The sequence below is a fragment of the Macrotis lagotis genome, chromosome 8 (assembly GCF_037893015.1).
Source record: "Macrotis lagotis isolate mMagLag1 chromosome 8, bilby.v1.9.chrom.fasta, whole genome shotgun sequence".
Lineage (NCBI taxonomy): Eukaryota > Metazoa > Chordata > Mammalia > Peramelemorphia > Peramelidae > Macrotis > Macrotis lagotis.
In genome coordinates, this window is record NC_133665.1 from 52,903,879 (window position 1) to 52,931,823 (window position 27,945).

Here is a 27,945-nt window from a genome sequence, read left to right on the forward strand (position 1 = left end):
TACTTGTTTTATTTCCCTTCCCTAGAGGAAAACTAACTCACATTCAAAGACTGAAGGTTGTGCTCACTTCAGCAGCACATATACAAAGATTGAAGGTCATGAGTGTCAAAGACTGTTAAAAGTTTGTCAGGGTCTGGTCAGGTATTTCTACCTATTAAGATAACAAACAACTTTGAAATTATAGCTGGAAGAACTCCTGTCAGGCAGTCAACCATCTCTTTAGGAGATATAGGAGATATATAAACACAAACCAAAACAGCTCCTGTCCTCAAGGAGTTAGTTTATCATCTTCTGGGGACCATAGTATATGCATCTATTTGTAAATGTAAACTATTTTTGAAAAAATGGGGTATAACAATTAGGGAAATAAGGAAAGTCTCATGGTAGTTGGCACCTGAACTGAGCTTTGGAGACTGGCTGATAAGGGTGTAGATTCCAAGGATGAAGGGCAGTCTGGACAAAACCCAGAGGCAGGAACTTTAGCAGGCTAGAACCACACCATTAAGGGCTTTAAATATCAAACATGGGAGTTTGTGGGGGTTATTTTTTACATCCTAGTATCAGGAGAGAGCCACTGGAGCTTTCTGAGGGGGCAACATAGTCAGAGGGGTGCTGTAGGGATATCAAGTTAGCAGCAATTTGAGAGAAGGGGTTGAAAATGGAAAAGACTGAAGTCACCAGGATGTCAGAAGATTCTTATACTAGCCCAAGCATGAGATGTAATAATATAAAGAGAATTTTAAGACTTGGCAACTAAATGGAAGTCATGAAAAAGGAAGAATCAAAGCTAATTCTGAGGTTGTGAACCTCAATGACTGAAATCTGCTGACCTCTGAAAGTATTCAGAGGGCTCTTTCCCTGCTTCCAAAGAGTTGTTTCCAAAGTCGTGTGTTTTAGTCAGAGGTGTTTTTTATATCTCTAGGCACAAGATTTTTTATGATACAATTGCTTTTTAAAATCAAAATCAAATCACAGAAGAAGGGTTTGTGTGTTTGTTTGTTTATTTTTAAAGGACCTGAGTGATTACAGAAAACCCATGATAAAAACTGGGAAGTTAACAAGAAGGGTGGGTTTGAGGGAAATAATGAGTTCTGTTTTGAAAGTAAGGAGTCATTGAGTTTTTATCTTATTTTCCAAATCATAATCCTGAACTCTTCTTTTATGTACCAGCCTCATTTTGATTTTGAATTGAAGCAGTTTGATAATATAGCTTGCAGTTTACTCTCAGATATATCTGAAACCTTGGGTCAGATTTAAAAGCCTTGGAAGCCCATCAGATCCTTAGCATATACTGCTTTTGTGTATATTCAATGAGCTTTGCAGAAAGCTGTTTTGAATTATAATGATTTCTCTTTGACAATGTAAGTGTTTCTTCCTGAATTCCTGGAAGAGAGAAAAGGGTAAGGAAACAACTCCTGTAGAAGCAAGTCGAACTAAAATGAGACTTTTGAGAAATGTTGATCTTTCTCTTCTCTGCCTCTAAAGAGCTAATGCCCTTGAGGAACAGTTAAAGGAGCAGGAACTGAGAGCTGATGAGATGATCCTTGAAGAAATCAGAAAGCAGAAGGAACTCCTATGCAAGATGGAGAGAGAAAAAAGCATTGAGATTGAGAATCTCCAAGCCAGGTATAGCATGACAAAAACAAGAGTATTAATAGTGAGAGATGAAACATGAATCAGATCTGTATAATAGAAGGTCTTAATTCAGTGTGTGATTGAGGTATGCTATACTTTGAAGTATACTATGCCTTTAAATACAATAATTAACTGGGACAATGCAATGAAATATTTTAAATTTTATTTAATAAAGGAGTAGGACTTAAAATTTTCTTTCCTGGTTACCTTTACCATCTTTCTATATATTTTTTCACATATTCAGTGATTTCCTATAGATTGGAAAAGCCCCAGACAAATAACTAAAGTTTTATTTTTGCATCACCTTTATAGAAATGAGATTGCCTTACTGATGGTTATGACTGAGAATCATTGCAAAATGCAAGAAGGGAGAGAACAATTTAAAATGTGAATGCCTAAGACTGTTTTACTAAAGGACAATGATGATTTGTGCTTAAAGATCTTGTGTAGGGCTAGGTTATCAAGAAGTAATGTACTAGGGGCACAGTGGATAGAGCACTGGCCCTGGAGTCAGGAGTCCCTGAGTTCAAATCCGGCCTCAGACACTTAATAATTACCTAGCTGTGTGACCTTGGGCAAGCCACTTAACCCCATTTGCTTTGCAAAAAACCTAAAAAAAATAAAAAGAAGTAATGTATTCAGCATTTGACTTTTTATCCCTGATGTTGAGCCTGCAAGGCTCAAGTGGTCCACAGACCACTGTGCTAGTTTACTCTGAGATGTAGTATTTCTTGGGTATTTTTTGTTTTTGCTATTCCATACATACATTATGTTCATATGCACATTTCCCAAATCTTGCCTTTAGAGATATCAAAGTAAAAGCTAAGGAATTGGGTTGAGGAAATATCTTCTGTCTATAGTCAAAACTATCCAATTTATGATGTTCATACATACTATCAAAAGTAAAAGCATGCTTCCTTCTGTTAGCAATCAGTAAACTACAAAAGTGAAAAGGGACATGTTCCATCAAAAATCATACTTATAGAAACTTTGTCAGGGAATGTAGTCTATAAGGGAAAGAATTGTTTGACTGCTTGTTAGGAAGTGTCTATTGTGTCAAAACAAAATATATCAGTAACTTTTTAAAAAATTTATTTTGGAGTCTTGTACAAGCCAGTGATCTGTCATCATTAGGAAAAAGAGCATTCCTGTCAGGATAGACATTTGAATTGGAAAGTTTACCCCTGAAGATTCAGCAGAAAACTCTCTTAAACAGAGTCTATTCTTGGTGTTTATTTTTTGCTTTCCCTCAACCTTTTGATTCTTTCTGATTTAAGCTCTATTTATTTTGATCCTTGTGAATTGCTGTTATCCTTTATATAACTTTTTCTATCTCTGTTGCCTTAATATGTTTCCTGTGACTACAAACCAAGTACTAGGTCACAAAAAAGGCCATTTATGGGGCACCATACTATTTACCCAGTCATATGGTAATGAAACAGATTTCACAAACAAAACAAAACAAAATATGGCAGGGGGAATAGTCTTTTACACTTCTGAGAACCTAAAAACTTGCTTTCCTGTTTTTATGAATTGGGCTAATGGGTGGAAGATGGGGAGAGGCAGTGAGAAAGGAGAATGGGACAGCAGAATTTCCCAAAGGAGAACTTCTAGATCCAGATGGGTACTTTTCAAGATAATGACTTAGCCTGTAAACATGCCTCTCAGATGTTTTCAGTAATGATCTCAATTCAGTTACAGCCAAATAGGAAAATGTTGAGGTCAGCAGTACCATTCTCACCTTTCTCTGTATTGCCAAGAATTTGACTTCTAGACTCTAGCTTGTTTTGTAAATCTATAACAAAAAGGCAGTGAGGAAAATGTATATATTTTAACAATAAAGTTTATGAAGAAAAAAGACAACATGTAGTGGTCTAAATAACCTTATTCCATGATTAGAATCAGGTCACTTCTTTACAGGCATAAACCATTTGGCAAAATAGAGGGTTTAGAGACCTAGAAATTGAAATGAGATGGGTCCTTAGACATTACCTTGATCCATATTCCTAGGTCACCTTTTAGGAGGGGTTCACACTGATTCTTTCTAGCCTTAAATAGAGCTCTCTGGACCAAGCTATTGTACAGACTGATGACACAGATATCTGGAACAATACAGAGGGGGCAGCTAAGCTCCTCCTGAATAACATCAATTGAATCTCCTGCTTATGAAATATCTCTCTAGTTTCTTGGTCTTCATCATTCTAGAATTGTCTGAGAACTCCTAGGGGAAGAAAAACAAGAAAAGGTTAAGTTTTTACCACAGGAGAAAAGAACTGACTACTTGCTGAAACCTGGGCAAGATTATAATGGGAATGGGGTTCTTGTTAAGGTGCTAATTAAAGTTGTGCTATTGAGGGATAAAAGAAATTAAGTTAAATGAAATAAGCATTTTATTATAACTTTCTAAGAACTTAAAAATTTTCAACAAAGAGTTTTGTCTTAATATCTTTTCCTACTTTAAAAAAATCTCTGCAATAATTTAGTTGGTCTGCAGGAGTCAGACTAATTTTTGGAGGAAATGAGAATTTCTGGATTTTGAAGTATCTCATGTACAAGACTAACAAAAATCTTGCATCTCTGAAAGAGCTATATTTTCTTCTGTGTTAGAAGTCATAAACTTCTGTCTTTTGGGAAGTAATTGATGAAATTCTAAGTCTGTCCTATTTTCTAACAGATTACAGCAGTTGGATGATGAAAACAGTGAGCTGAGATCCTGCACCCCATGTCTGAAGGCCAATATTGAGAGACTAGAAGAGGTGAGGGAAACTCAGCTTGGACTTCCTCATTTATGTCACTCTTAGACCCAGGAAAAAAACTCTTCCCTTGCCAGGGAGATAGCTTCTTATACATTAATACCTTAACCTTATTCATTCACTCAATAATCAGACCAAGTGTCAGGCACTATAGTCCCTGTCCTCAGGAACTATACATATTTTGGGGGGAAAATAGCATGTAGATATATCATAAATAGAAAGTATATACAAAGTAAATGCAAAGTAATTTTAGGAGAGGGGAAGAATGCTAGCAACTGGAGGGATCAAGATAAAGTTTGCATAAGAACTGTATCTTGAAGGGATTTCAGGGTTCTCAGAGCCAGAGATAAAATAGAAATTCATTTCAGATGTGGGATATAGTCTGTGAAAAGGAATGGAGATAGGAAATGGAATATCATGTGCAGACTAGTACACTGATTGGATGAAAGGGAATGCTATATAATCATTCTTACAAGGTAGACTGAGTTCAGGTTGTATTTTATAGCAGTAGAGGCAATAAGAAGGAATTTTTAGAGCAAGAAAGTTATGTGTATATTAGGAATTAGGAATTTCAATTTGGCTGCTATGTGGAGGATGAATTGAAGATGGAGAGACCTAAGGCAAGGAAGCCAATTTAGAAGAATTTATAATCATTCAAGTGAGAAGTGATGAGGGCCTTGCCTCTGGTGGTGTTTGTTGGAGTATAGATTAGGGTGGGAAGCAAAAGATGTTGTGGGAGTAGAATCAACAAAACTTATCAATTGATTGAAAATAGGGAATAAAGAAGAGAGAAGAGCAAAGTATGACCAAGATATGAACCTGGGTGACTAGCTACATCTTCAGCAGAAAAGAAAGGGAAGTCAGGAAGAAGAGAGAACTGAAAGGAAAGATGATTACTGTTTTGAACATTTTGAAATATGATTTGAAATTCTACATAGATTACTCGTTTTCATGGGGAGGGGGGTGGGAAGGGAGGTAGGTAGAAAAATGAACTCAAAATCTTACAAAAAAGATGAATGTTGAAAACTTATTTTTGTATGTAATTGGAAAAATAAAATAACATTAAAAATCATATAAGTAGATGTGGTACTTGGAATTTAGAAGAGAAACTGAGGGGTCATTAACATTAGAAATGATAATTGAACTCATGAAAAGTGATGAAATCACTGAGAGTTGGTGTACAGAAAGATGACTCATGACAAAGCGTGATGATAGCAGTAGAGAATTATGAGGAATAAATAACAAGCATGGCTAGGTTGGAGAAAAGGCAAGAGATTAGTGTTATAAGAACATAGATTGAAGAAAGACTATCCAGGGAAAAGGGGAGTCAGCACTATCAAAAGTTTCAAGCGAAGTCAGAGGATAAGGACTGAGAAAGCCAGATGACAAGGAGTTAATGAGTGGGAGAAGTTACTGCACAAACAAAGCCAGAGTAGTAGGGAAATAGTCAATTTTGTAGTTAGGTTCTCTGATAAAGGTCTCATTTCTAAAATCTTTTAAGAAACTGATTGAAATTTATAACAATAAAAGTCATTTCTCAATTGATAATCAGCAAAGGCATTTTGTAAGGGAACAAATTCAAGCTATTTATAGCAATATGAACAAGTATTCCAAATCACTAATAAAGAAATTCTGAGCTTCTACTTACACTCTTTGGCAAATTTGACATGATAAATATTGGAGGGTCTGTGGAAAAATAAGCACATTAAGGTACTATTGATAAAGCTTGAATTGATATAACCATTCTGGAAATAATTTGAAATTATTCCCCAAAGCTTCTAAATTGTGCAGACCCTTTGACTCAGTAACACAGCTATTATATCCATACCCCAAAGAAATCAAAAAAAAGAAATAACTCAAATGTATAAAATATTTGTAGCAGCTCTTTTTTGTGTTGGAAAAGAACTGAAAACTAAGAGAATGGCTGATTCAGAGAATGGCTGATTAAATTATGGTAGAAGAAGGTAACGAAATTGAATGATGCTCTAAGTTATGTATGAAATGATACAGGATGAAAGGAGCAAAAGCAGGAGAAGAATTTATGCCATAACATCAACATCGTTAAAAAAAAAAAACAAGCAACTTTGAAAGGCTTAAGAACCTCTGATCCTGGAAATGATCAATCATGATTCCAAAGAACTGATGGTGGTGAATGCTCCCTTCCTCCTGACTAAGACAAATTGGACTGAACAACCAGAATGAGACACATATTTTTGGACATGATCAATATGGGAATTTGTTTTGCTTGACTATGTATATTTGCTGTAGAGTTGTTTTTCTTTTTCTTTTCTTTTTCAGGATGTGGGTAGGGGTAGCAAGAGAGATATTGGAGGGAAAGGTAATAAATATTAATTGAAGAAAATAAAATTTAATTAAAAATAAGTAATAAAAGGAGAGAGAATGGAGGAAACATACAATTAACTTTTCTTTTGGGAGTCTGAGAAATGAAGGAGAATTATAGGAAAGTAGTTGTAGCAAATGGTAGAGTTAAAGTGAAGATTTTTTTAAGGATAGGGTAGATATGAACATGTTTGCAGGCTGCAGGGAAGGATCTAGTAGATAAAGAGTACTGAATATTAAAAGGGATATGTTAGGAGCAGAGTGCAGGAACAGATCAAGGATTAAGGGTAACTTTGGTAAGGGGAAAGGTCACTCCTGACACTTGGAGGGAGAGCGAATGTAGGAGTGCGTCAAGGGGTTTTGAGATATAGAATTAAGAAGAGGGAGTTCACTGTGAATGGCTTCCTTTCTCAATAAAGTATGAGATAAGATCCTCTTCTGGGAAGGAGGAAGAAGGTTTGGAACAAAAGCTATGGGGAGCACACTAGAGAGTCTATTAGGAAAGAAAATAAAGATTTTCTTGCAACAGTGAGGGCCTAGATGAAGTTAGAGAACATATAAAGTTATATTGGACTCAAATCAGCAGTCATGTAACTTCTTTAAGTGAGCCAAGTAAGAACAGAGAAGGTGGAGTTAATCTGGGCTTGGAGTTTGGAAAGGTAAGCAAACAATGGATGCAAGTATGGACAGTATATGGTTGAATTTATTACTGTTGTTAGTAAGGGGACAGCTAATTGGGTAAACTCAATTGGAAGCAAGTACTTTAAGCCCCCAGAATATACCCTTTGTTTATACATATGAATTTGAGAAGATGTCAGAATATGCCTTTTCTCTCACCTGTATTACAACCAAAAGGCTATTCAGCAGCATATAGCAAAAGTGAGGCAGGCACAATTTGTTAATGCCGTTTCATGTATATAATGCTTCTCCCATAAAGCCTGAGACTTTTTCAGGCAAACATTAGCCCTTCTATGAGCAAAAAATTTAATTCAACAAATATTTATTATGTTTTTCTATATGCAAGCATTGTGTTAGACCCTAAGGATAAAAAGATAGTTTTGGAACTTACATTCTTATAAAGAGAAAGGATAAGTATGCAACTGTCTATGATATGATGGAAAATGAGAGAATTGCAAGAAGTTCAAGCAAGATGCTATGAAAAATTTAAAGAAAGAGTTTTCTTTCATCAGGACAGAGAAGAGTACAAAGGATAAAAATATTAGGGGACACTCCCTGAAGCAAATGACAGCTGAATTAGGTCTTAAAGGAGGAAGAGTTTTCAGCAGACAAGTAATATGGGAAAGGTGGGAATGGTGGGAGACTATTCTGAGCATGGTGAAAAGCAGTCCCAAAAACAAGAGGGTAGGAAAGAGAAAGGCAATCAAGTAAGATAAGGACTAAAAGCAGTTCGGATTGACTAGAGCATAGAGTACATGAAGGGGGCCTACATGAGATGGAACTGAAAACTAGGATTATCTGTTTATGCTTTTCCAGTAGATAATAGGAAACTGCTGAAGATTTTTAAGCAGGAGTAATATAGAGAAGTACACTAGAAAGATTATGCTTGAAGCTCTATGAAAGATGATTTTAATGAAGCAGGAGACCAGTTGAGATGTATTATAATAACCAAGGTGAGAAGCAATGAGAGCCAGAATAGGGTTATTGTGGTAGAAGCTGAGGGGAAAGATTAAATATAAATATTTATATAAATAAATGTAAATAAATAAACATAATAAATAAATAATAATAAACAAAAATATACTATGGAAGCTGAATCAATTGGATGTTGATTATTAAATTGGACTGCTACTCCCTAGATATACTGGATGAAAGAGTGTGAAGAGTCAAAGATGACTTCTAATTACAAGCCATTGATGTAATTTAATCAAAGGGCAGCAAGGTGACAGTTGGATAGAGCACTAACCTTGGAGTCAGGAGGACAGGTATTTTTGAATCTTCTAGTGTGACCTTGGCAAGTCACTTAACCCTAATTGCCTTGCCTCCAGGGCCATCTCTAGTCATCCTGATTCATATTTGGCCACTGGACCCAGATGGCTCTGGAGGAGAAAGTAACATTGGTGACATAGCATAGTACTCCCCTCACTCAAACCCAAGTCACTGTCCCTGATGTCATTGTCTTCTTCGAAAATGAAGGACAAACATCAATTTAATCAATGAATTGCTTCCAGTAAGTATATGAAGATGAAGAAATTTTGGATATAAAATAAGTCCTACCAGAATTAAATGAATGGGATCATATTTGGTGAGATGAATATCTCTTTGACTGAATTCACAGTTTTTAATGTGGGGGTGGGTTTTGCTTTTGCTTTGTTCTTCAGGAAAAGCAGAAATTGTTGGATGAAATAGAAGACCTAACCATTCAACTCAATGAAGAGCAGGAAAATAAAAGGAAAATGGGAGACAAACTGAGTCATGAAAGGCATCAGTTTCAAAAAGACAAGGAGTCAACACAGGAGGTGAGAATGCTATAAAAGCAGTCATATTCCAGGGTTGCATTGCCTCCATGAAATCCAGCAAAAAGCAAATATTATACCCCAAAATGTATCAGTAAAATATTGAGTGATGGCTGTCATCCATGATAGAAAGGAGGAAGGATTGAGGCAGGAACAACATTGGCACTGTTATTTGATCAATTCCTAGCATTCCAATCCCTGCATTGTTGCTACTGACCTTTTCCTTCTTTATCCATTAGGCCTGGTCTCCTTCTCCAGGCCTTTGTTGGAACCCTAACTATCCCAGTAGCCCAGTAGCAGCTGCCCACGGTCTGAAAGCAAGCTCTTATCTTTCCCCTCCAGTACCAGACATGGACTTAGTGAAAAATCAGCAGGCACAAATCTTAGGTCAACCATGACCAGTAATACTAATATTTGCCTAAAAAGAATCAGAGAACAGGAATCTGCATTGGATTCTCATGAAATTCTAGGACTTGGAAGAAAATATGTGTGTGTCTTCTTACATTATCAACCACTGTTAATTGGCATCAAAAACTGACTCAAGTTTGTGATGTTTTGTCTCTTGATGCAAAAAGTAATTAATTTTAGCCAGTATTTACAACATCTTATTTTTAGCATGCTCTTCTGGGTAAAGTCAGTGTTGGGGTGGAAGTGGGAAACACTTATCTTTCACCCCTGGAAATTCAGCATCCAGTACAAACTATGAGTAGAGATAAATCCAGTCAAGATTTATTTGAATTCACTCCATAAAGCCTCCATGGGCCTTTAGAGTACTATCTTCCATATGAAACATTCTTCTTTTTGGTTACCTTTACAGCTTATTGAGGACCTCAGGAAACAGTTGGAACACTTACAGCTGTTTAAACTTGAAGCTGAACAAAGACGAGGCCGGAGCAGCAGTACAGGGCTCCAGGAATATAACAGCAGGACACGAGAGACTGAGCTGGAGCAAGAAATCCGAAGGCTGAAGCAGGTACTGGAGCTGGCAGTGCAAGTAGAGCTTTGTCACTAAAGATAAGAAGGACTCTCTACTAAAAGCTTATGAGAGATATTTGTCTTCACTTGGCCTTCTGGGGCTGAGACCACTCAGCCCCAGGGTCCAGGATAAACTCTGGTCTGAGGCAATAAGGAAGCCTCTTTAGGTGGACAGGACCAGTGGTGTAAGACAGAAAGAGAGCAACATTATGAAGCTAAAAGTGCCATTTTTAAGTCTGCCTGTAGAATGTAAATGATTAATCTCAAACTCAGTTTCATCTGCTTTACTTCCATCCATTCTTAGTGAAAAAGCATTCCCTCTTCCTGGACAGGCTTCCCTGTCATCTTGGAAGTAGAACTTGGGGTTCTCCATCTCTCTCTCTGTCTTTGTATCTCTATCTCTTTCTCTGTCTCTGTCTGTCTCTCTATGTCTCTCTCTGTCCATGTGTCTGTCTCTGTGTCTGTCTCTGTGTCTGTCTCTCTTTCTGTCTCTCTCTCTCTCTCTCTCTCTCTAGTTTCTTTCCCATAGGAAATATCTGATCCGTATCCAGATATTTTTGGTCACCAAAAGAATAATGTTTGTTCTAGCTCTGTTCTACAAGTGATTATTTCCTAGGACTTCTTTCTTTCTAGGATATAAAGATGCTTTCAGTATTGACTCAGTACCTCAAATAGGATCAGGATTGATGGCTTAATGTTTTTCTTATAAACAGGATAATCGAAATCTAAAAGAGCAGAATGATGAATTAAATGGGCAGATTATAAACCTCAGCATCCAAGGCGCAAAGAACCTCTTCTCTGCCTCTTTCTCCGAATCCCTGGCAGCTGAGATCAGCTCTGTTTCACGTGATGAGGTAGTGAATCAGTATTGTAAATACAATCTTGGAAGTCCAGTTCCTAAGCCATTTATTTTCCTATCAAGCTGTGCTGCAAGCTAGACCCTGGGCAGTAACTAGTCTAGTTCCTTCACTTTTACTATTGAGGAAACTGTTCCTCAAAGAGATTAAGTGACTTGCCAGTGCTTGAGGAGACCACAGCTCAGGCCTTGTAAACCCCAACTTACTGCTGTTTCTACTAAACCATGTTGCTTCACTTCATTCCTATTGAAAATACCTAACAATGTTGGAGTTTGTGATCTTAGTCTTCAGTTGTGGGGGGGCGGGGGAGGGAGGAGTTGTAGGGGAGTGTTTTGTTTTGGTTTTCAGTAAATAGTATTTTTTAGTGTGAGTTTTTGTGTGTGTGATTTTCATGTGATTTAGTGTGATTTTAGTTTTGTCTTGGTTCTTCATAAGTGGGTACTGCTAGAAATACATGAAAATTAGTCAGTAACCATTTATTAAGTTCCTTCTCTGCCAGGCTCTGCTCAGTGCTAGGAATACAAAGGAGGATAACAGACAACCCCTGCCCCAAAGGAGCCCACAGTCTTAACAAGGGAGACAACATGCAAACAACTAGACATAGGCAATCAACAAAGTTTAGAGCCCTAGGAAAGTCTTCCTCTAGAAGACAGGATTTTAGCTAGTATTTGAAACTCGAAGCAAACCAGGTGTTGGAAATGAGGAAGGAGAGCATTCTGAAAGCCAGGAGTAGCCAGAAGTGAGGAGAGGGGTGGTGTAGGGTGTATAAAGACTAGAGAAGTCAAGGAGGGGCAAGTGATGAAAGGCTTAGGATACTTAGGAGAGAATTTTATATTTGATCCTGGAGGTGATAGGGGACCATTAAAGTTTATTGAGTAGGGAGCAGTGGATGACAAAATCAGACCTGAATTTGAGGGATATTAGTTTAACCACTGAATGGAGGATGTCCTGAAAAGGGGGAGAGACCTGTGGCAAGGAGACAACTAGTATATTCCAGGTATGAGGTGATGAAAGTGTGCACCAGGATGATAGCAGTATAAAAGAAGAAGAGGAATCTTAGATCAGAGATACTAATGAAGGTAAAATCAACAGACCTTGGCAATAGATCAGATACAGATTAGGGGGGTAAGAGTCAATGAGGATTGAGGAAAACAGCTAGTTTTTGAGAGGTTGATTATCTTTGACAGTAATAGGGAAGTTAAGAGGTGAATATTTTGGGGAAAATTCCAGGATAGGCTACCTAAACTCTGGTCTGAGGTATACATTGTGTGTGAGGTGTCTACAGGACATCCATTTCAAAATGTTTAATGACAATTGGAGATGGGAGACTAGAGGTCACCAATTACATTCTAATGATGTAGTTTCCCATATTTCCAACATGAACAGTGTAATAGTTGGAGAAGAGCAAAAGGTAGGAAAACTGCTGGAGTGGAAGAGGGTACTGTTTGACACTTTCAACTTCCCATGCCAGCCAACATTTAAAGGGTATTTCTCCAAACTTCTTAGGAATATCACCATGGATTTGAATCCCAAAGTCTTCTACAGATTTCCACTGAGTTTGAGTGATGTTTGGCTATGAACACTCTTGCTGAATATATGTATGTACTAGAGGGAAAAGGTAGTAATATACTTTGGTTATAGTTTAGAATGACCTGAGTGAAGTATTCCTAAGCATTTTTTTAATCCAATAAAATTCCTCTTGGGGCAACTAGGTGGTACAATGGATAGAGCACTGGCCCTAGAGTCAGGAGGACCTGAGTTCAAATCTAGCCTCAGCCACTTAATAACTGCCTAGCTATGTGACCTTGGGCAAGTCACTTAACCCCATTGAATTAAATAAAACATTTAAAAAATAATAATAAATAAAATTCCTCTTTTTTCCCAACATCTTTCATCCCTCTTCCTAAAACTCTTCCCCAAAACTTAGTGATCTCATAAAGGCAGAGACTTGGAGTCCATAGAGACTTTGCTAAAAATCCTAACTTTGACACTTACTAGTTGTATTACCACAAACTCTGTGCCTTACCCAATTTTTGTTTTCTTATCTGTAAAATTGAGAGGAACTTACTGAAGAGAAAGTTGAACTTGAGTCAGGAGGACCTAGGTTCAAATTCTGTCTCTGACCCCCCTACTGGTTTTGTGATCCTGGCCAAGTCACTTAATCTCTGTGTCAAGATGAGAAATTGTATTCTTCACTGGAAGTTCTCTCTACCAATTAAATCATGAACCTGGTTTAAAAAAGTGGAGATAACAGTGCTCATAGTAACTTCCTCACAGGGTTATCCTGAGAATTAACTATGTTAAAGAATGTAAAATGCTTTGTAAACCTTAAAGCGCTATATACATACCAACTGTTTGGGGCATTTCACAATTCCCATTGTCTTCAGAGGCAATCTTGGAAATCTCTGTGGGCAGAAACAAGGAAGACTTAAGGGCTAAGGAAGATATGCTGAGATTAGTTGCATGATGTGTCATTTGCTGTACCAGCCTCCACCAAATAACTATCTGGACCTCCATAGTCCTCATCCTCACTAACCCCTCTTAAATTCTCTGTGACCCAATTCCCCAACATGAAAAACTCAGACTCATAGTAACTTGCTTCTTCATTTTCCCTACAGTTGATGGAGGCGATTCAAAAACAGGAAGAGATCAACTTCCGTCTTCAGGACTATATTGACAGAATCATTGTGGCGATCATGGAAACCAACCCCTCTATCTTGGAAGTGAAGTAAAGGAATGAAATGCTGCCCCTCCAATCCTGGTGACCTGGTGTGACCTTGCTGCTCTGAGCTTCAGGAGGCCCTGCTAAGCTCTCTAGACCACTAAGGTCTCATCTCCATCAAGGGGCAAGGAGGATCACATTCCTTTGCCTGAACCAGTCCAGAGCAATTGAGAGAAAAGCAGATACAGCTTTGGTTTGGGTACTCTCCTTGCTTGTTTTAGCAAGGTAAAGCAGATTGTAGTCGAGCAGAACAAAAAGCAGGGGGAAGATGGAGAAATGGAAAGGAGGAAGAACTGCCTCCTGGCCAGTGGAACCATCTGAGTACGAGGTTAGAAAAACAGGCAATGATTTGATGAGTGTGATTTGATTCTCCACCTTTATTCTGGCAGATTCCTTTTGCTCTTGAGAGAGAAAGGTTCTCCAAGCATCTTGCCATATTAGATAGACAAGTTAGAGAGATTCCTTCTGACTCCAGCTAACCAACCCACTATGAATCCCTCAAAGCTCATTTAAATTCTGAAATGCTCGTACCTCTAGAAATCCAGTTCTTTAGGTCCTGTCTCCCTCAGAGGGAATGTGCAGGCAGGTCTGCTGATGAATTGTGTTTTGACTCTGCTTCTAAGGTACTTGTGCAGGTAGATTTCCCCTAAGCCTTGCTTGGATTCTACCTCCACACTTCAAAGAATGTTCCTAGAAAGTGACTGGCTGCTTTTTAGCACAGTAAAAGGAAAGCAAATTGTTAGACTTCCTCTTCAGACATGTGCTGTGTATTCTGACTTCTTTTTGAACCCATCTGTGACACGTGATCCAGGCAGTTCCTGTTTGAGGTCAAGTTTATTTTATTTCACACCAAATGTAAAAGAATGTTTATAGTTATATACCCAGATCTGTTTTTCCTGCTCTGAGCAAATACAATTGTAGCCATGACAGAGATGGATGAAACTGAATTACAGATGACTAAAGAATATTGGAAGGGACCACCAGATAGAACAGTGTGTTAAAATAGAAATGTGGTTGTGAACTCTTGTAAATGGCCTGGTTTTTCTCTTGAGGTAGATTGAGGGGAGCAAAGCTTAGTTTTCTTCTGTTGGAACCAGATTGGTAGCAGATTCCCCCTCCCCAATCCCTTTCCTAGCCTTCCCCTTGCCCATGTAGCCTTAGAATTGCTCAGGCATGCATCTCACAGCAAAAATTGGGCACACTGCACCTTAGCCAAGGTTCTGTCTCACCCTGTCTCTTGCTGTAGTGTAGATAAAGAAATATAATCATGAGGACCTTCAGGAGTCAGTCTTATGTTCAGGATTCAAGGATTTTTAGCACTTAATCAGAAATCCTTCCAAGCCCTGGTAGCTGAGATCTTTTTGAGGCAGGTGTGACTTATTGCAATAATTCTTTGGGGGTAGGAGCTGTTAAGTGATATTTTGAAACTATACAGAATAATCCTTCTCCAGTTCATCTTCACTATTCATTGATATGAAGCCTATAATATTTCCTCTCAAAATCAGTTGAGAGTATATGCTTTTAATTTTATTTTTAATTCATTTTCTTCAAAATAGTGTCTCTATTCTTCTGGTTTGAGTACTATAATGTTTTTTCTGTTGAATCCCCTGGACAGTAGTAGGATTAGGGATTCATCTTTATCCAGCATTCCAGTGGATTGATGGTGATGGAAAGATCATTCCTGGGAAATTAACTTCAGATATTTAGGATACTAGATATTTTCCCCCTAATATTGGACACTTTGACATTAATCATGGTTCAATTGTTTTTTAAAAACAAAAAAGTTCAGAGAAGGCCATCTGAGATCCCCTCCTTTGTGAAAATGTTTGTCTTTTAGGATCTTCTTTTGATTTTTGAGTCTCTAGACAGTCAAATGATAAGATTCCAGCCTCCATACAAGTCTGCTACTTGTAGGATAATCACAACTACTGCTGCTTTGGGGAGCATACCCATGTCTGATTTTCATAGTGATTTTTCAGTGAAAACAGAAGTTTTTCTACATTATGCACCACAGAAGAAGTGTGAACTTTTCTGAGCTTCATGTTATACACTTTAAGGTGCCATAAAACAGTCAGATCAACTTTCTGAACTGATTTTCCTTCCCACACATTCACCATGTTGTTGGTTTTTGTTCTTGTTCCTTAAGAATAGCTTGTTCCTTCACCATGGTGTGTCTTTTGGCAAAAGGAAGGGGAGGCCAGAGTTGATCAGATCCCTGCCTTAGAAAGTGATGGGTGACTGGGAGTAGTTGACAGTGGCATTCCAAAGGCAAAGGTTGAATGGAAAAAAATGTCATCCCCGAATATTTGTGAAATGTACTTTTTAAAAAATTCCCCTTCCCTTGAGTTCTTCTTTTCCTGGAAGGAAATGGAATACCTTCCATTTCTCTCCTTCCCATCTGTTCCCTTCTCCCCTGGAGTGGTCTTAGTTGGATTGTGCTTTCAGATCCTTTGCCCCCAGATTACCTACTGCTTTGGCATGTCTCCAAGACTCCAGAAGGTGTGTTCCCCAGACTCCACAGGGGAGACCCATTATACCTAGTCCTTCTGAATCTGAGCACTGAGCCATGAGGCCTTCCCTTCTTCCCCTTCACAAACTTGTCCTGTTCCCAGTCACTGTTTTCCCCTCCTGTGAGTATGGGTATGTGTGCACACCCCCTCCTTTCTGAAGATTCAAGATGTTGCCTCGTACATTTTTGGAAAAGCTTTGGGTGTAAATCAGTATATACTAGGAGGAGAGATTTTTCTATCTTGTAGAGTAGGTATTTTTTATAGACTGAAGGTTGATCAATTTTTTAATACTTTCAAGAGAGAAAACTGTATCTGTGTATACACATTAAATATAAATATATATATATATGTATAAATATATAAATATTGAAGCTCAGCCTTTCTCCACTTGGGGTAATGTATCCCTGGTGACACACAGCCTTTTTGTTTTCTGTTGATCACTAAGAGGTACTGTAAATGTAAATATGACTCGCCGGGAAAAGTTTAAAGACAAAAACAAATACCAACAAGCAAACAAAAAAACAAAGCACTGACTTGATCACTGACCATGCTTTAATAACCCCCTTCCCTAAGAAAGATGACTTCCAGATGAAATTCCTGGGCCCCTGTTATGTGAAAGGAATGCCGAAGAAAAGGCAACCAATGTGGTCTTCAGTGATGCCCAATTCCTGTCTGATTAAAAGCTCTTACTATCAATGGCTGGGCCCTTCTCTTTTTCTCTAGAGGGAATGGTGACTGTGCATGTTTAAGGTGTGGCTGGGGACAAGCATGCTTATTCTCCCCAAATCTCTTGGCATTCAAAGATAACAACATCAGTGTTCCTGCCCCGGGGAGGAAATTGATGCTCCAGGAGATGAAATGATTGGCATGTCAGTGATAGATGCAGGAGGGGAACTTGGTCTTCCTTATCCCATCCACACTGCTTCTCCAGACAGGTAACAACTCATGCTAGCAGAATTCTTTATAGAATTCTTTATCTCCAAACGGAAACTGCAAGAGTTATACTAAGGGCGGATACTGGTCTGCTCAGTCTCTTACCAGCTGTGAGACCTTGGGCAACTTAACCTCTCTGCACCTCAGTTTGCTTCTCCAGAAAATTAGAAGTTAGACTACATTGATTCTAGTATCTCTACTAGTTCTAATTCTCTGATGTGATGATTCATCCCAAGGGTTATGTTATCATCAAATGGAATTATATAAAGATCCTAAACAAAATGCTATATAAAATAGCATTAACAATAATAATAGTAAATGAGACCAGACAAAAAGCATTTTTCCAACTCTGAAGTATACTGTAAAACACAAGATAAGGTTATTGATTGAATGAACAATAGAATCTGAGGTCAACATAGCTATAAATTTGAGACCTACACTGTTGGTTTTATACTTTCAATTACTTTATCGTAGATATATTGTTGAAGATTTTTTATATATTTTACACATGACATTCAACACATAATAGGCAGTGTGACACATCATTATTATCTGACTAATGACTGACACAGTGACATGAAATTGTGTGACGTAATGACTTGTGGCTTTTGATATGGTGTGACAGTCCACCTGACCAAACAAAATAGAGGCAAATAATGAGATCAGAGTGTGAATATTAAAAAAGATCCTGGGCATGGAATCTGAATGGTGAGTGAACAGGACAGAGCCTTTCAAAGCCAGGATATTAATTTTCCTATTGAGGACTCCAATTCATTTGCCCCAATCTACACATAACTGCAATGAAAACTGTAATATAACTCCTTGGGACCCTTGTACGGGGCTGAAGCATAAAAGAGAGCTTCCTTAGACTGACATGATTATAGTAGTCTGTGAACATTCTGAAAAATTTCTGTTTTGATAAGATAGCTAAGTGATCTTCGTGAATTCAAATTCAGCCTCAGACACTTGTCTCAGTTCCTCATCTATATATAATGAACTGGAGAAGGAAATGAAAAATTACTCCAGTATCTTTGCCAAGAAAACCCCAAATAGTGTCACAGTCAGACAATACTAAAACAACTAAACAATAATAACAATATTTTGACATTTTAAAATATGACTTCCTTTGTAATCCTATGTACTTTAATGCATTTTATTTTTAATATTCATTGTTGCTTTACTTTTAATAATGAGGAACTAATCAAACTATATATCCATCCACTGGAAAATTGTAGTATTCCATGGAATATTATTGCCTACTAAAATACAAATGTAAATATTTTAAGAAACAAATATATATAAAGTGACGTAGAGCAAACTATTGACTGGGGGAAAAAAGTTTTTAAATCCATATATGAGACATATTACCTGGGAATCTTTTATGTTGAGACCACAGATGTGATATTTATTAAACCTAATGCAACTGTGGCTCTCAATAAAACCAATTTCAGTTAAGAGTCACAAATCCATGTGACACTTTTATGGTCACAAATATTTTAATTTTTAAAAAATATTTTGGTTTTACATTTAATGTTTTGATTGCTTTTAGCACATCAAAATGCATAGCCTCTTAAAGAAAGTAATGTTCAAATCACATCTTGAATCAATTTAAAGTGAACTAGTAAAAAATCATTTTAAAACATTATTCAGAGATAGGCCTCACCAGATTGCCAAAGGTATCCAACACACAAAAAAGGTAAAGAAGTCCTGACGTAGGCCATTTATTTCCTTCCCCACCCTCACCATGACTCTCTAGTTCTTAATATCCTTAACAGATATTTTTGTTTGGAACAGTGTTGGAAGGCAATACTTTTCTTTCTTGCAATAACACTATCCACAACTGAAGTGTTTCTTGCTATGTAAGACTTGCCAAGGTTGGCACTCTGCTGGCCTAGTCTTGAAGACCCTTGGACATGAATTTTTATCCTGGGGCTTCCTTAAAGACTCAGGGATACATAACATCTTGAAGCAAAATCTCAGAGAACTCTTCCAAATAAAACTTGTGTGGTTCATGAACTTCTAGGTCTCCCCAATGTGAGTAATAAAACCCCTTTTACAAAAGTGCTCAGTGCAAGTAACAAGCTTTTATTTCAACTACCACAGAAACACAGGAGGACTTAGGCATGTATGGACAAATATGGGAAATATATAAAACATTTAAGCAATTAACACAAAGTACTTTTGAGATTGGCAAAGGGAATCTATAGGGAAGTGCTCTTGCATTCCCCATTGTATATGTGAAAAAGGAAACAGGCTGAGAGGTGGAATGATTTGCCCAGGGTCACATAAGCAGAGATGCCTTTCCCAGAAGGTATCTTTAGACTGAACAATGAAAAATGAACAATTACCATTCATTCACTTCAGACCTACCTCATTGAGTACTGTGGACAAGTTCTTCACTTCCCTTGATCTTTCCAGGGAAGTACACATTGACAATGAAGTTGACACTTGTGCTGCCAGTGCTAGCTCAGTATTTGGGAGGCTCTGAGAGAAAAGGTATTAGACTAACTACTAAACTGAATGTCTACAGAACCCTTGTGATGACCTCATTACTATGTCTGTGAAACCTGAATACTCTACCAGAGCCATGTCAGGAAACTGAATCACTTCCATTTAAATTGTCTCAGGAAGATTCTGAAGACCACCTGGCAGGAGAAGATACCAGATACTGAAGTCCTTTCTGGAGTTAAACAGCCCCACATTCCAACATTACTACAGAGAGTGCAACTACAATGGGCTGGACACATGGTTAGAATGCCAGACATACACTTGCCTAAAAGACTATTTTATGGAGAACTCACAAGAGGATCAGAAGAAGCAATATTGAGACATTCTGAAAGACTTTCTTAAGAACTTTGGAATTGATTATGCAACATGGAAGACACTAGCACAGGACAACCCAGCATAGTTTGCCCTCATCAGGATGCTACGCTTTATGAGAAGGGCAAAATTGAAGCAGCTCAAAGGAAACATGACATACATAAGTTTAGAGTACCTACCCCAGGTGTTCACATAGACTATTTGTGCCCAACCTGTGGTAGTGCATTCCAAACTTGCATTGGGCTGATCAGGCACAGTTGGACACATTGTAATTTGTAACAAACATAGTGAAATTATATTAGGTTTTGTTTTATTTTTTTGACTGCCCCATTATATTACTCATATTGAGCTTGCTGTCCACTAAAACGCCATCCTTTACAGTACTGCTATCCATGTCTCTCATTTTAGATTTGTAGATTTGATATTTTTGTGCCCCAGTGCAAGACTCCATTTATCTCTATTGGATTTCTTCTTACTGAATTCAGTCCACTGGTCTATTGTCATCCTTTTTGATCCAGACCCTCTTTCAGGATGTTAATTCTGCCTTCCAATTTTGTGTCATTAGTAAATTTTAAAAAAAACTATTATTCCTTTATCTAAATTATTGATAAAGATGTTAAACAGCAACCAAGGGCCAGGAAGAAATTCCTGGACTACTCTACTGGAGACCTCTTGCCATGTGGATGTTGTCAGTCAATAAACATTAAGTACTAACTATATTCCAGACAATGCTGAGGGAGATATAAAAAGAGGCAAGAGAGTCTCTGCCCTCAAGCAACTCACAATCTAAAGGGGGAAAGAAACGAATGAAAAGCTAAAGACAGGCTAAGTGGGAAATTTAAGAGGAACTCGAATTAAGAAGGGTTGTGAAAAGCTTCCTATAGAAGACAGGATTTTTAGATGGGACTTTTAGGATACTAGAGAAGCTAATAGGCAGAGATGAGTATGAAGAACAGTAATACCTGGAGCAGAGATGGTTTGTGAAATCACAAGGAGACCACTGTTGCTCACTGACTTGAAGAAGTGGAAAGGTAAGAGGACTAAGTAGACTAAGAACACCAGAAAGGTAAGAGGATCATGAAGAGCTTTGAATGCCAAAAGATTTTGTATTTGATCCTGGAGGCTAAAGAGAGCCATTGGAGTTTTGGGTTTTATTTTTTTCTTTTGGAGTAAGGGGAATGACATGGTCAGACCTTCACTTTAGGAAAAGTGTCTGAAGGGAGAATGGATTATATTGGGCAGAGATTTGAGATAGAAAGAACCACTAGCAAGCTAAGGCAGTAGTACTAGTGTGATATGATGAGGGCCTGCACCAGAGTGGTGGCAGCATCAGAGGAAAGAAGAGAATGTATTCAAGAGATACTGCAAAGGTGAAATCAACAGACCTTGACAACATTTTAGATATAGGAGCTGAGAGTTGAGGAGACAAGGATAAACCTGGTTTTGAAGCCTGAGATTAGAAAGTGTCCTTAACAGTAATAGGGAAATTAGGAGGTGGGAGGGGTTAGGGGGAAAGATGTTCAGTTTTATTCTGGATATGTTGACTTTAAGATACCTAAAGAGGGCGGCTAGGTGGTGCAGTGGATAAAGCACCGGCCCTGGAGTCAGGAGTACCTGGGTTCAAATTTGGTCTCAGACACTTAATAATTACCTAGCTGTGTGGCCTTGGGCAAGCCACTTAACTCCATTTGCCTTGCAAAAACTTAAAAAAAAAAAGATACCTAAAGAACATCAGTTTGAGACAAAACTAAATCAGCAGAGAGGTTAAGGCAAGGGAGCTTCAGAATATGGAACTGGCCACACCACAAGTTGAATTATTACTGTGTATTTACATCTCTCAATTTTCAGAATATTATGAGGGACTTTTATCAAAAGCTTTGCTAAAATCTATGCAAACTATATTCAAATACTTCTCCACATATTTACTTGTCAATAAAGAATTAGTTTCTAGGTGGCTCAGTAGATAGAGCAACGGCCCTGGAGTCAGGAGTACCTGGGTTCAAATCCAGTCTCAGACACTTAATAATTACCTAGCTGTGTGGCCTTGGGCAAGCCACTTAACCCCATTGCCTTGCAAAAACTAAAAAAAAAAAAAAAAAAAGTTTCCCAATCTAGGTGTTTATAATCAGTTTCCTTTCTCCAACCATATCTTTAATGATCATTTCAAGAATTTCTCCACAATTAAAACCAAGCTTACTGAAATATAATTTGAAGACTGTTCTCTTCCTTTTTAAGTCAAAACATTTGTCCTCCAGTTTTATGGTACTTCTTCCATTTTCCCTATTTCTAAAGGCTCTTCTATTTCTGACATTTTGTATTCTGTTCTGTGTACCTATTAAACTTACAGGTAAAGTAGTCATTTTGAAACTGGAATCCTATATTGCTTGTAAGTGAAGAAATTATCCCTTAAATTATTAGTCCAGATGGAAATTTAGGTTCTAAAATGATTTTTTTTAAAAATTGGCCCAAGTTTCCCGCTCCTAAGGCAGGGTTCTTACCACTGCACATTAATAAACTTGGGGGATTATAAGATTAAATCAGTATTGACTCACATGCTATCTTAGTGGATGGGAAGTCCAGATCCCTTTCAACTCCTTGTTTTACCTGTTTGTGTTCTTGGACCTCTTCTTTTCCCCTGTTCTCCACCTTCCCTCCTCTAGCCTATATTATTCCTAGGTTATTAGTTGCTCCAGAAGAGCCCATTCATATCAAAAAATTAAAATGCCCTAAGAGGCTCTTTTGAATACAGAGTTGTTCATATAATGAAAAACATATTAAACATCATGTTCCAAGCACTTTGTTAAAAAGGGAATACAGGGGCAGCTAGGTGGCGCAGTGGATAGAGCACCAGCCCTGTAGTTAGGAATACCTGAGTTCAAATTCTGCCTCAGACACTTAATAATTACCTAGCAGTGTGGCCTTGGGCAAGCCACTTAACTCCATTTGCTTTACAAAAACCTTAAAAAAAAAAAGAGGTAATACAAATAAGTATGAAACAGTACCTGTTTTCAAGAGCTCCCATTCTAATTGGGGAAGACAAGACACTGAAAGAATTTTAACTGCAGGACCAATGGTTCTTTCAGTAGAGCAGTAAGACTGATGACAAGTCCAAAGGACTCAAGTGGAATTTATGTAGTCAGAAGGGGTTTGGAATGGAACAATTAAGAGAGAAAGGGGACCCCTACCAGTCTGGCAGGGTCTGCCCTGTGGCATATAGCAACCTCAGGGTACTGGAGCTGGAGTTGCAGTTTCCTTCTTCCCTCCCTTCTGCCCTTCTGCCCTTGTCCCTTCCTCCTTTTCATTCCTCCTCCTTCCTTCCTCCCTCCCTTCCTTCATTCCTTCATCTAGACAGCCCTTTGAGTGAAGGTCTCTTCCAGGAGTTAACTCTATGGGTCTTTTGACCAGGACATGATAGTTTAATCCAGAGAAATAGCATAGCCCTAGAACCACATTTTAAAAGGGACATTGCCAAGTTAGGTCAACAAATGTTTATTTGTTTGTTTTGGTTTTTGCAAGGCAGTGGGGTTAAGTGACTTGCCAGGGTCACACAGGCAATTATTAAATGTCTCAGGCCAGATTTGAACTCAGGTACTCCTGACTCCAGGGCCAGTGCTCAATCCACTGCACCACCTAGCCACCCCAACAAATATTTATTAAGCATGTAACTACATGTCCATCATTGTACTTTGCATTTTGCAAAGAAAAGCAAAAACCAGTCTATTCTCAAGGAACTCCCAGTCTAATAGAGGAGATGACATGCTATGTACAAATGAGATATTTATGAATAAAATGTCTTAAAGGAAAAGAACTAAGATTAATGGAGACTAGAAAAGGCTTCGTATAGAAAGTGGGAGCTCAGCTGAGACTTCTTGGAATTCAGGAGAGGAGATAAGAAGGCAGAGAATCTCAGGCCTCAGGAACAGCTGGTGAAAAAATACAATCAGGAGATGGAGTACCTTGTTTGAGGAGCAGCAAGGAGACCAGCATCACTGGAAGCAGAGTCCGTGGAGAGGTATAAGAAAACTGGAAAGATAGGAAGGGCCAGGTTATGCAGGACTTTAAAAAACAAGCAGGATTTTATATTTTCTCCTGGAAGAGGAAGGAAAATGATCAGGATAGTGAAAGAACTTGAGATCATCTCATGGGAGAATCAAGTGAAGGTAATGGGGGTGTTTATAGAGAAGAGAAGACAGGGTAGGGGAAGCAATTTCTAATCTTCATGTGGAAGTGGAATTCAATATTCTGGTTGGTCCCAGAGAAAAATGAAAGGAGGGCATTTATAGGAAGACTGATTTCAACTAAATGTCAGACACATTTTCTAACAGAGATGCGCAAGATCAATGGAATGACCCTCTTCAAATAGTCTGATGAGCCCTAAGATATCATAGGTAGGATATGCAATTTGAGTGAAATTTTAACTAGATGATCTCCAAGGTTCCTTCTAGCTATGAAATTCTTTTGATTTAATAAGAGGTAAAGGGGTTTCCATATCCCTCCTCCGTGTCAACAAATGTAATTATTAGAAATATCTAAATTTGCTCCCATGTGCCCCCTATTTGTGGTCCTAGGATTTTTCTAATAATATCTGCTTTTAGCATGAATTAGCAGAGAAGAAAGGAAAGATAGACTGCTACTTAAATTATATGTGACAAGAACTGTATCTTTTTATTTTCCCCATCTGATCTATGGGATACACCTCAACCAAAGCACTGTTCATTCTATAATAGTCTCTTAATAGAAGAAATCAGGCTAGATTTGATATCAAAGGCAAAAACCTTGAATAGGAGATTATAAGTGACTTTTCCGTGTTGCAGACCAAACATTTACAAGTTTTGTCATTTTTCATCCTTTACTCTCACCTTGCTACTTCTACTGCAACAGTTGCAGTTTGGGGCCCATTACCTTTCATCTGGATTTGTATAATATTCTCTGGAATATCCTTCTAAAGTAAATAGTGTCTAAAATCTTCTGGCATCCTTTATTCCTGTATGGTATTTAAGGCCCTTGTAATCAATCTCTAACATATCTTTACAATTTTATGTTTATGTCTATGTACAATTTTATGTGCATTCTATATTCTAAGCTAATGGGATTTTTTTTTTTTTGTTTTCAGACTTATCCCACTCTTTCCTTCATTCATACCACTCTCCATGCCTTGGAAGAGACTCCTTCTCTCTATCCTAGCTGTTTCCTCTCTCACTCCATTGAAGTCTCTTCTTTGTGCCAAAGCCAATTTCAGTGCCACCTTCTTTGCTCCCATCTCAAGTTCCCTCCCTTCTTCGATTTCTCATAGCATTTTGTATTTCTCTTTTTAATTCATCCTCTTTCTTAAATAATTATTTGACTATGTCTATAGAACTACACATATACACATACAAATACACAAACTCAAATACAAATTCAAATGCACAAACATACATATATATATTCCTCCAAAAATTGCAAATTATTAGAAGGCAGCAGAAACTAATCCTTATATCCTCCAGTGGACATAGTTCTGCACATTTTTGATACTTAATATTTTTTTTTCTCAGAAGAGGCAAAGAGTGAATGATTAGCAAATTTTTTTTAAGGACACGAACAAATTAGAGAATTTGTGGGTAAATGGTTAGGTGGCTTTGAATGAGGTTTTTAATTCTTTAAATACCACAAAAAAATAATAACAAATGTGCCAAATAAGGAAAAAAATTGGAGAAAGGAAAGAAATTCTTACATTAAAGCAATTATCTAATAGAGCAACTTAAAAAAAGAGTAGACAAATCATATTAGTAACAAAAATGAGTCACATAATTATAGAAGCAGAAAGAACTTTTTTTAAAAGTTTTTGCAAGGCAAATGGGGTTAAGTGGCTTGCCCAAGGCCACACAGCTAGGTAATTATTAAGTGTCTGAGGTCACATTTGAATCCAGGTACTCCTGAATCCAGGGCTGGTGCTTTATCCACTGCGCCACCTAGCCGCCCTCAGAACTTTTGAGAAAAATACAACACTCGTTACTGTAGGGGAAAAAACAATAAAACCCACAGAAATATATTGACCTTTTCCCAAGAGCCATTATTATATGTAATAAAGAAATAGTAGTCTTTTCAGAAAGATCAGGGATAAGGTAAAGATTCCATTGTATCCTCTATTATTCAGTATAGGAGAAAGAATGTTGTCTATAACTATAAAATAAGTAATTGAAGGAATAAGAATAAGCAAAGAGGAGCTAAAATTATTTCTTTTTTGCAGGTGATATATGACCATCTTCATTCTAGAGATCTAAGAAAACTTAATTGAAACATAACTTTAGCAAAATAGTAGGAGAAAAATTAAACTCACATAAATCAACATCTGTACACACACACACACACACACACACACATACATAATGGAGCTAATTAAAATAATATAAACAAGACTCATTCTTCAATACATAAATGACCAAAGGACATGAGTTGCTTTCTCAAGGGAAGACATTTAAGCTATCAAAAGTCATATAAATGGGGTGGCTAGATGGCACAGTGGATAGAGCACCAGTCCTGGAGTCAGGAGTACCAGAGTTTAAATCCTGCCTCAGACACTTAATAATTACTAGCTGTGTGGCCTTGGGCAAGCCACTTAAATCCATATGCCTTGCAAAATCATTTAAAAAATCATATAAAAATGCTTTAAATCACTAGTAAGAAATACAAATTGTTGTATAGAGTAGATTTTATTTTTAACAATTTTTATAATTCTGAACTTTGCAAACACTAAATAATATTAATATTCCCATTTGAAACAACAAATTCTGAGGTTCCAACTCACACCCAGTGGATTTGCAAAGGTGACAGCAAAAGAAAATGATATTTGTTGGGGAGCTGTAAGAAGACAGTCATACTAATGTACTTTTGGTGAAGCTACAAATTGGTTCAAACTTTGTGAAAAGCAATTTGGAATGAAGCCCCAAAGTCACTGATCACTCCTAGGTGTATATGCCCAAAGAGAACAAAGAAAAATGCAAAAAATCCCAATGAACAAAAATATTTATAATGGTATTTTTGATGTAACAAAGAATTCAAGGGGTACTTCTCAATTGGTAATGACTGAATAAAATATAGCTTATAAATGTGATAAAATTTTGTTTTATAAACATTGATAAATGGGTAAATTCAGAGAAATCTGGCAATACTTGTAGGAATGAATACAAAATGAAATAAGCAGAAGTAGAAGAATGATCATTTGTGTAATGACTACAACATTGTAAACAATAGTGCAAGACTCCAGAATTCTGACCAATGTGATTCTCTTCTCCTGACAGAATAATGATGAACTTCACATGAGAGATGAGACATACATTGTTAAACATGAACAATGTGTGAATTTGTTTCCCTTGACTATGCTTACTTGTTATACAGAAGGGTTTTTTTTTTTATTTTTAAGGGGAAATGAATAAGAAGAGGACAAATTATAGGAATGTCAAAAAAAGAAATAAATATAGTCACTGGGATACTTATTACAATGTACAGAAGAGAACAGAAGAAAGTTCAGCTGGAGTTACAAATAAACAGGACAGTTTTGAAAACAAATGTTGGATTTATTATATACTTTTTAAAAAGCAATCTGTGTAGTACAGATTCATGATTTCATATACAATATTTTTTGTTATTTATACATGGAAATCCTAGTGTTTGCTAATGCTTGTCAAATTCAGAAAATAAAAAAGAAAATTTTAATTAGTAAGCAAAAGAGTAAGAGAAAAAAAGTCCCTACAAGAATATTATGTGAATAAATATGGACTAAGAAAGGTCAAGTAGGGGAAAATGGGAAGTCTTCCGAGGGATATGCACATAACACCAACAAAAAAAAGACATTCCAAAGCAAAATATAGATCTATCATAAAAATCTTTGGGGCAGTTAAGAAATTCAAGAAAAGAAGTGAAGAAAGATCTGACTTGTATTAAAGC

At 37.4% G+C, this 27,945-nt stretch overlaps 1 protein-coding gene across 2 annotated transcripts in view; it reads left to right on the top strand.

Annotated features, from left to right (window-relative positions):
- RAB11FIP3 (RAB11 family interacting protein 3) overlaps positions 1-27,581 on the top strand; it is a 184,845-nt gene extending 157,264 nt beyond the window's left edge. The window contains exons 9-14 of one of the 2 annotated variants that reach the window (XM_074197045.1): positions 1,486-1,626; positions 4,310-4,391; positions 9,068-9,205; positions 10,020-10,175; positions 10,891-11,031; positions 13,653-27,579. In XM_074197045.1, the coding sequence (XP_074053146.1) occupies positions 1,486-1,626; positions 4,310-4,391; positions 9,068-9,205; positions 10,020-10,175; positions 10,891-11,031; positions 13,653-13,766 (772 nt within the window). In that variant the 3' untranslated portion in view covers positions 13,767-27,579. Of the gene's footprint in view, positions 1-1,485; positions 1,627-4,309; positions 4,392-9,067; positions 9,206-10,019; positions 10,176-10,890; positions 11,032-13,652 lie in introns of both variants that reach the window. The other variant, XM_074197044.1, reaches the window with a different exon arrangement.
- The last annotated feature ends 364 nt before the right edge of the window (positions 27,582-27,945 follow it).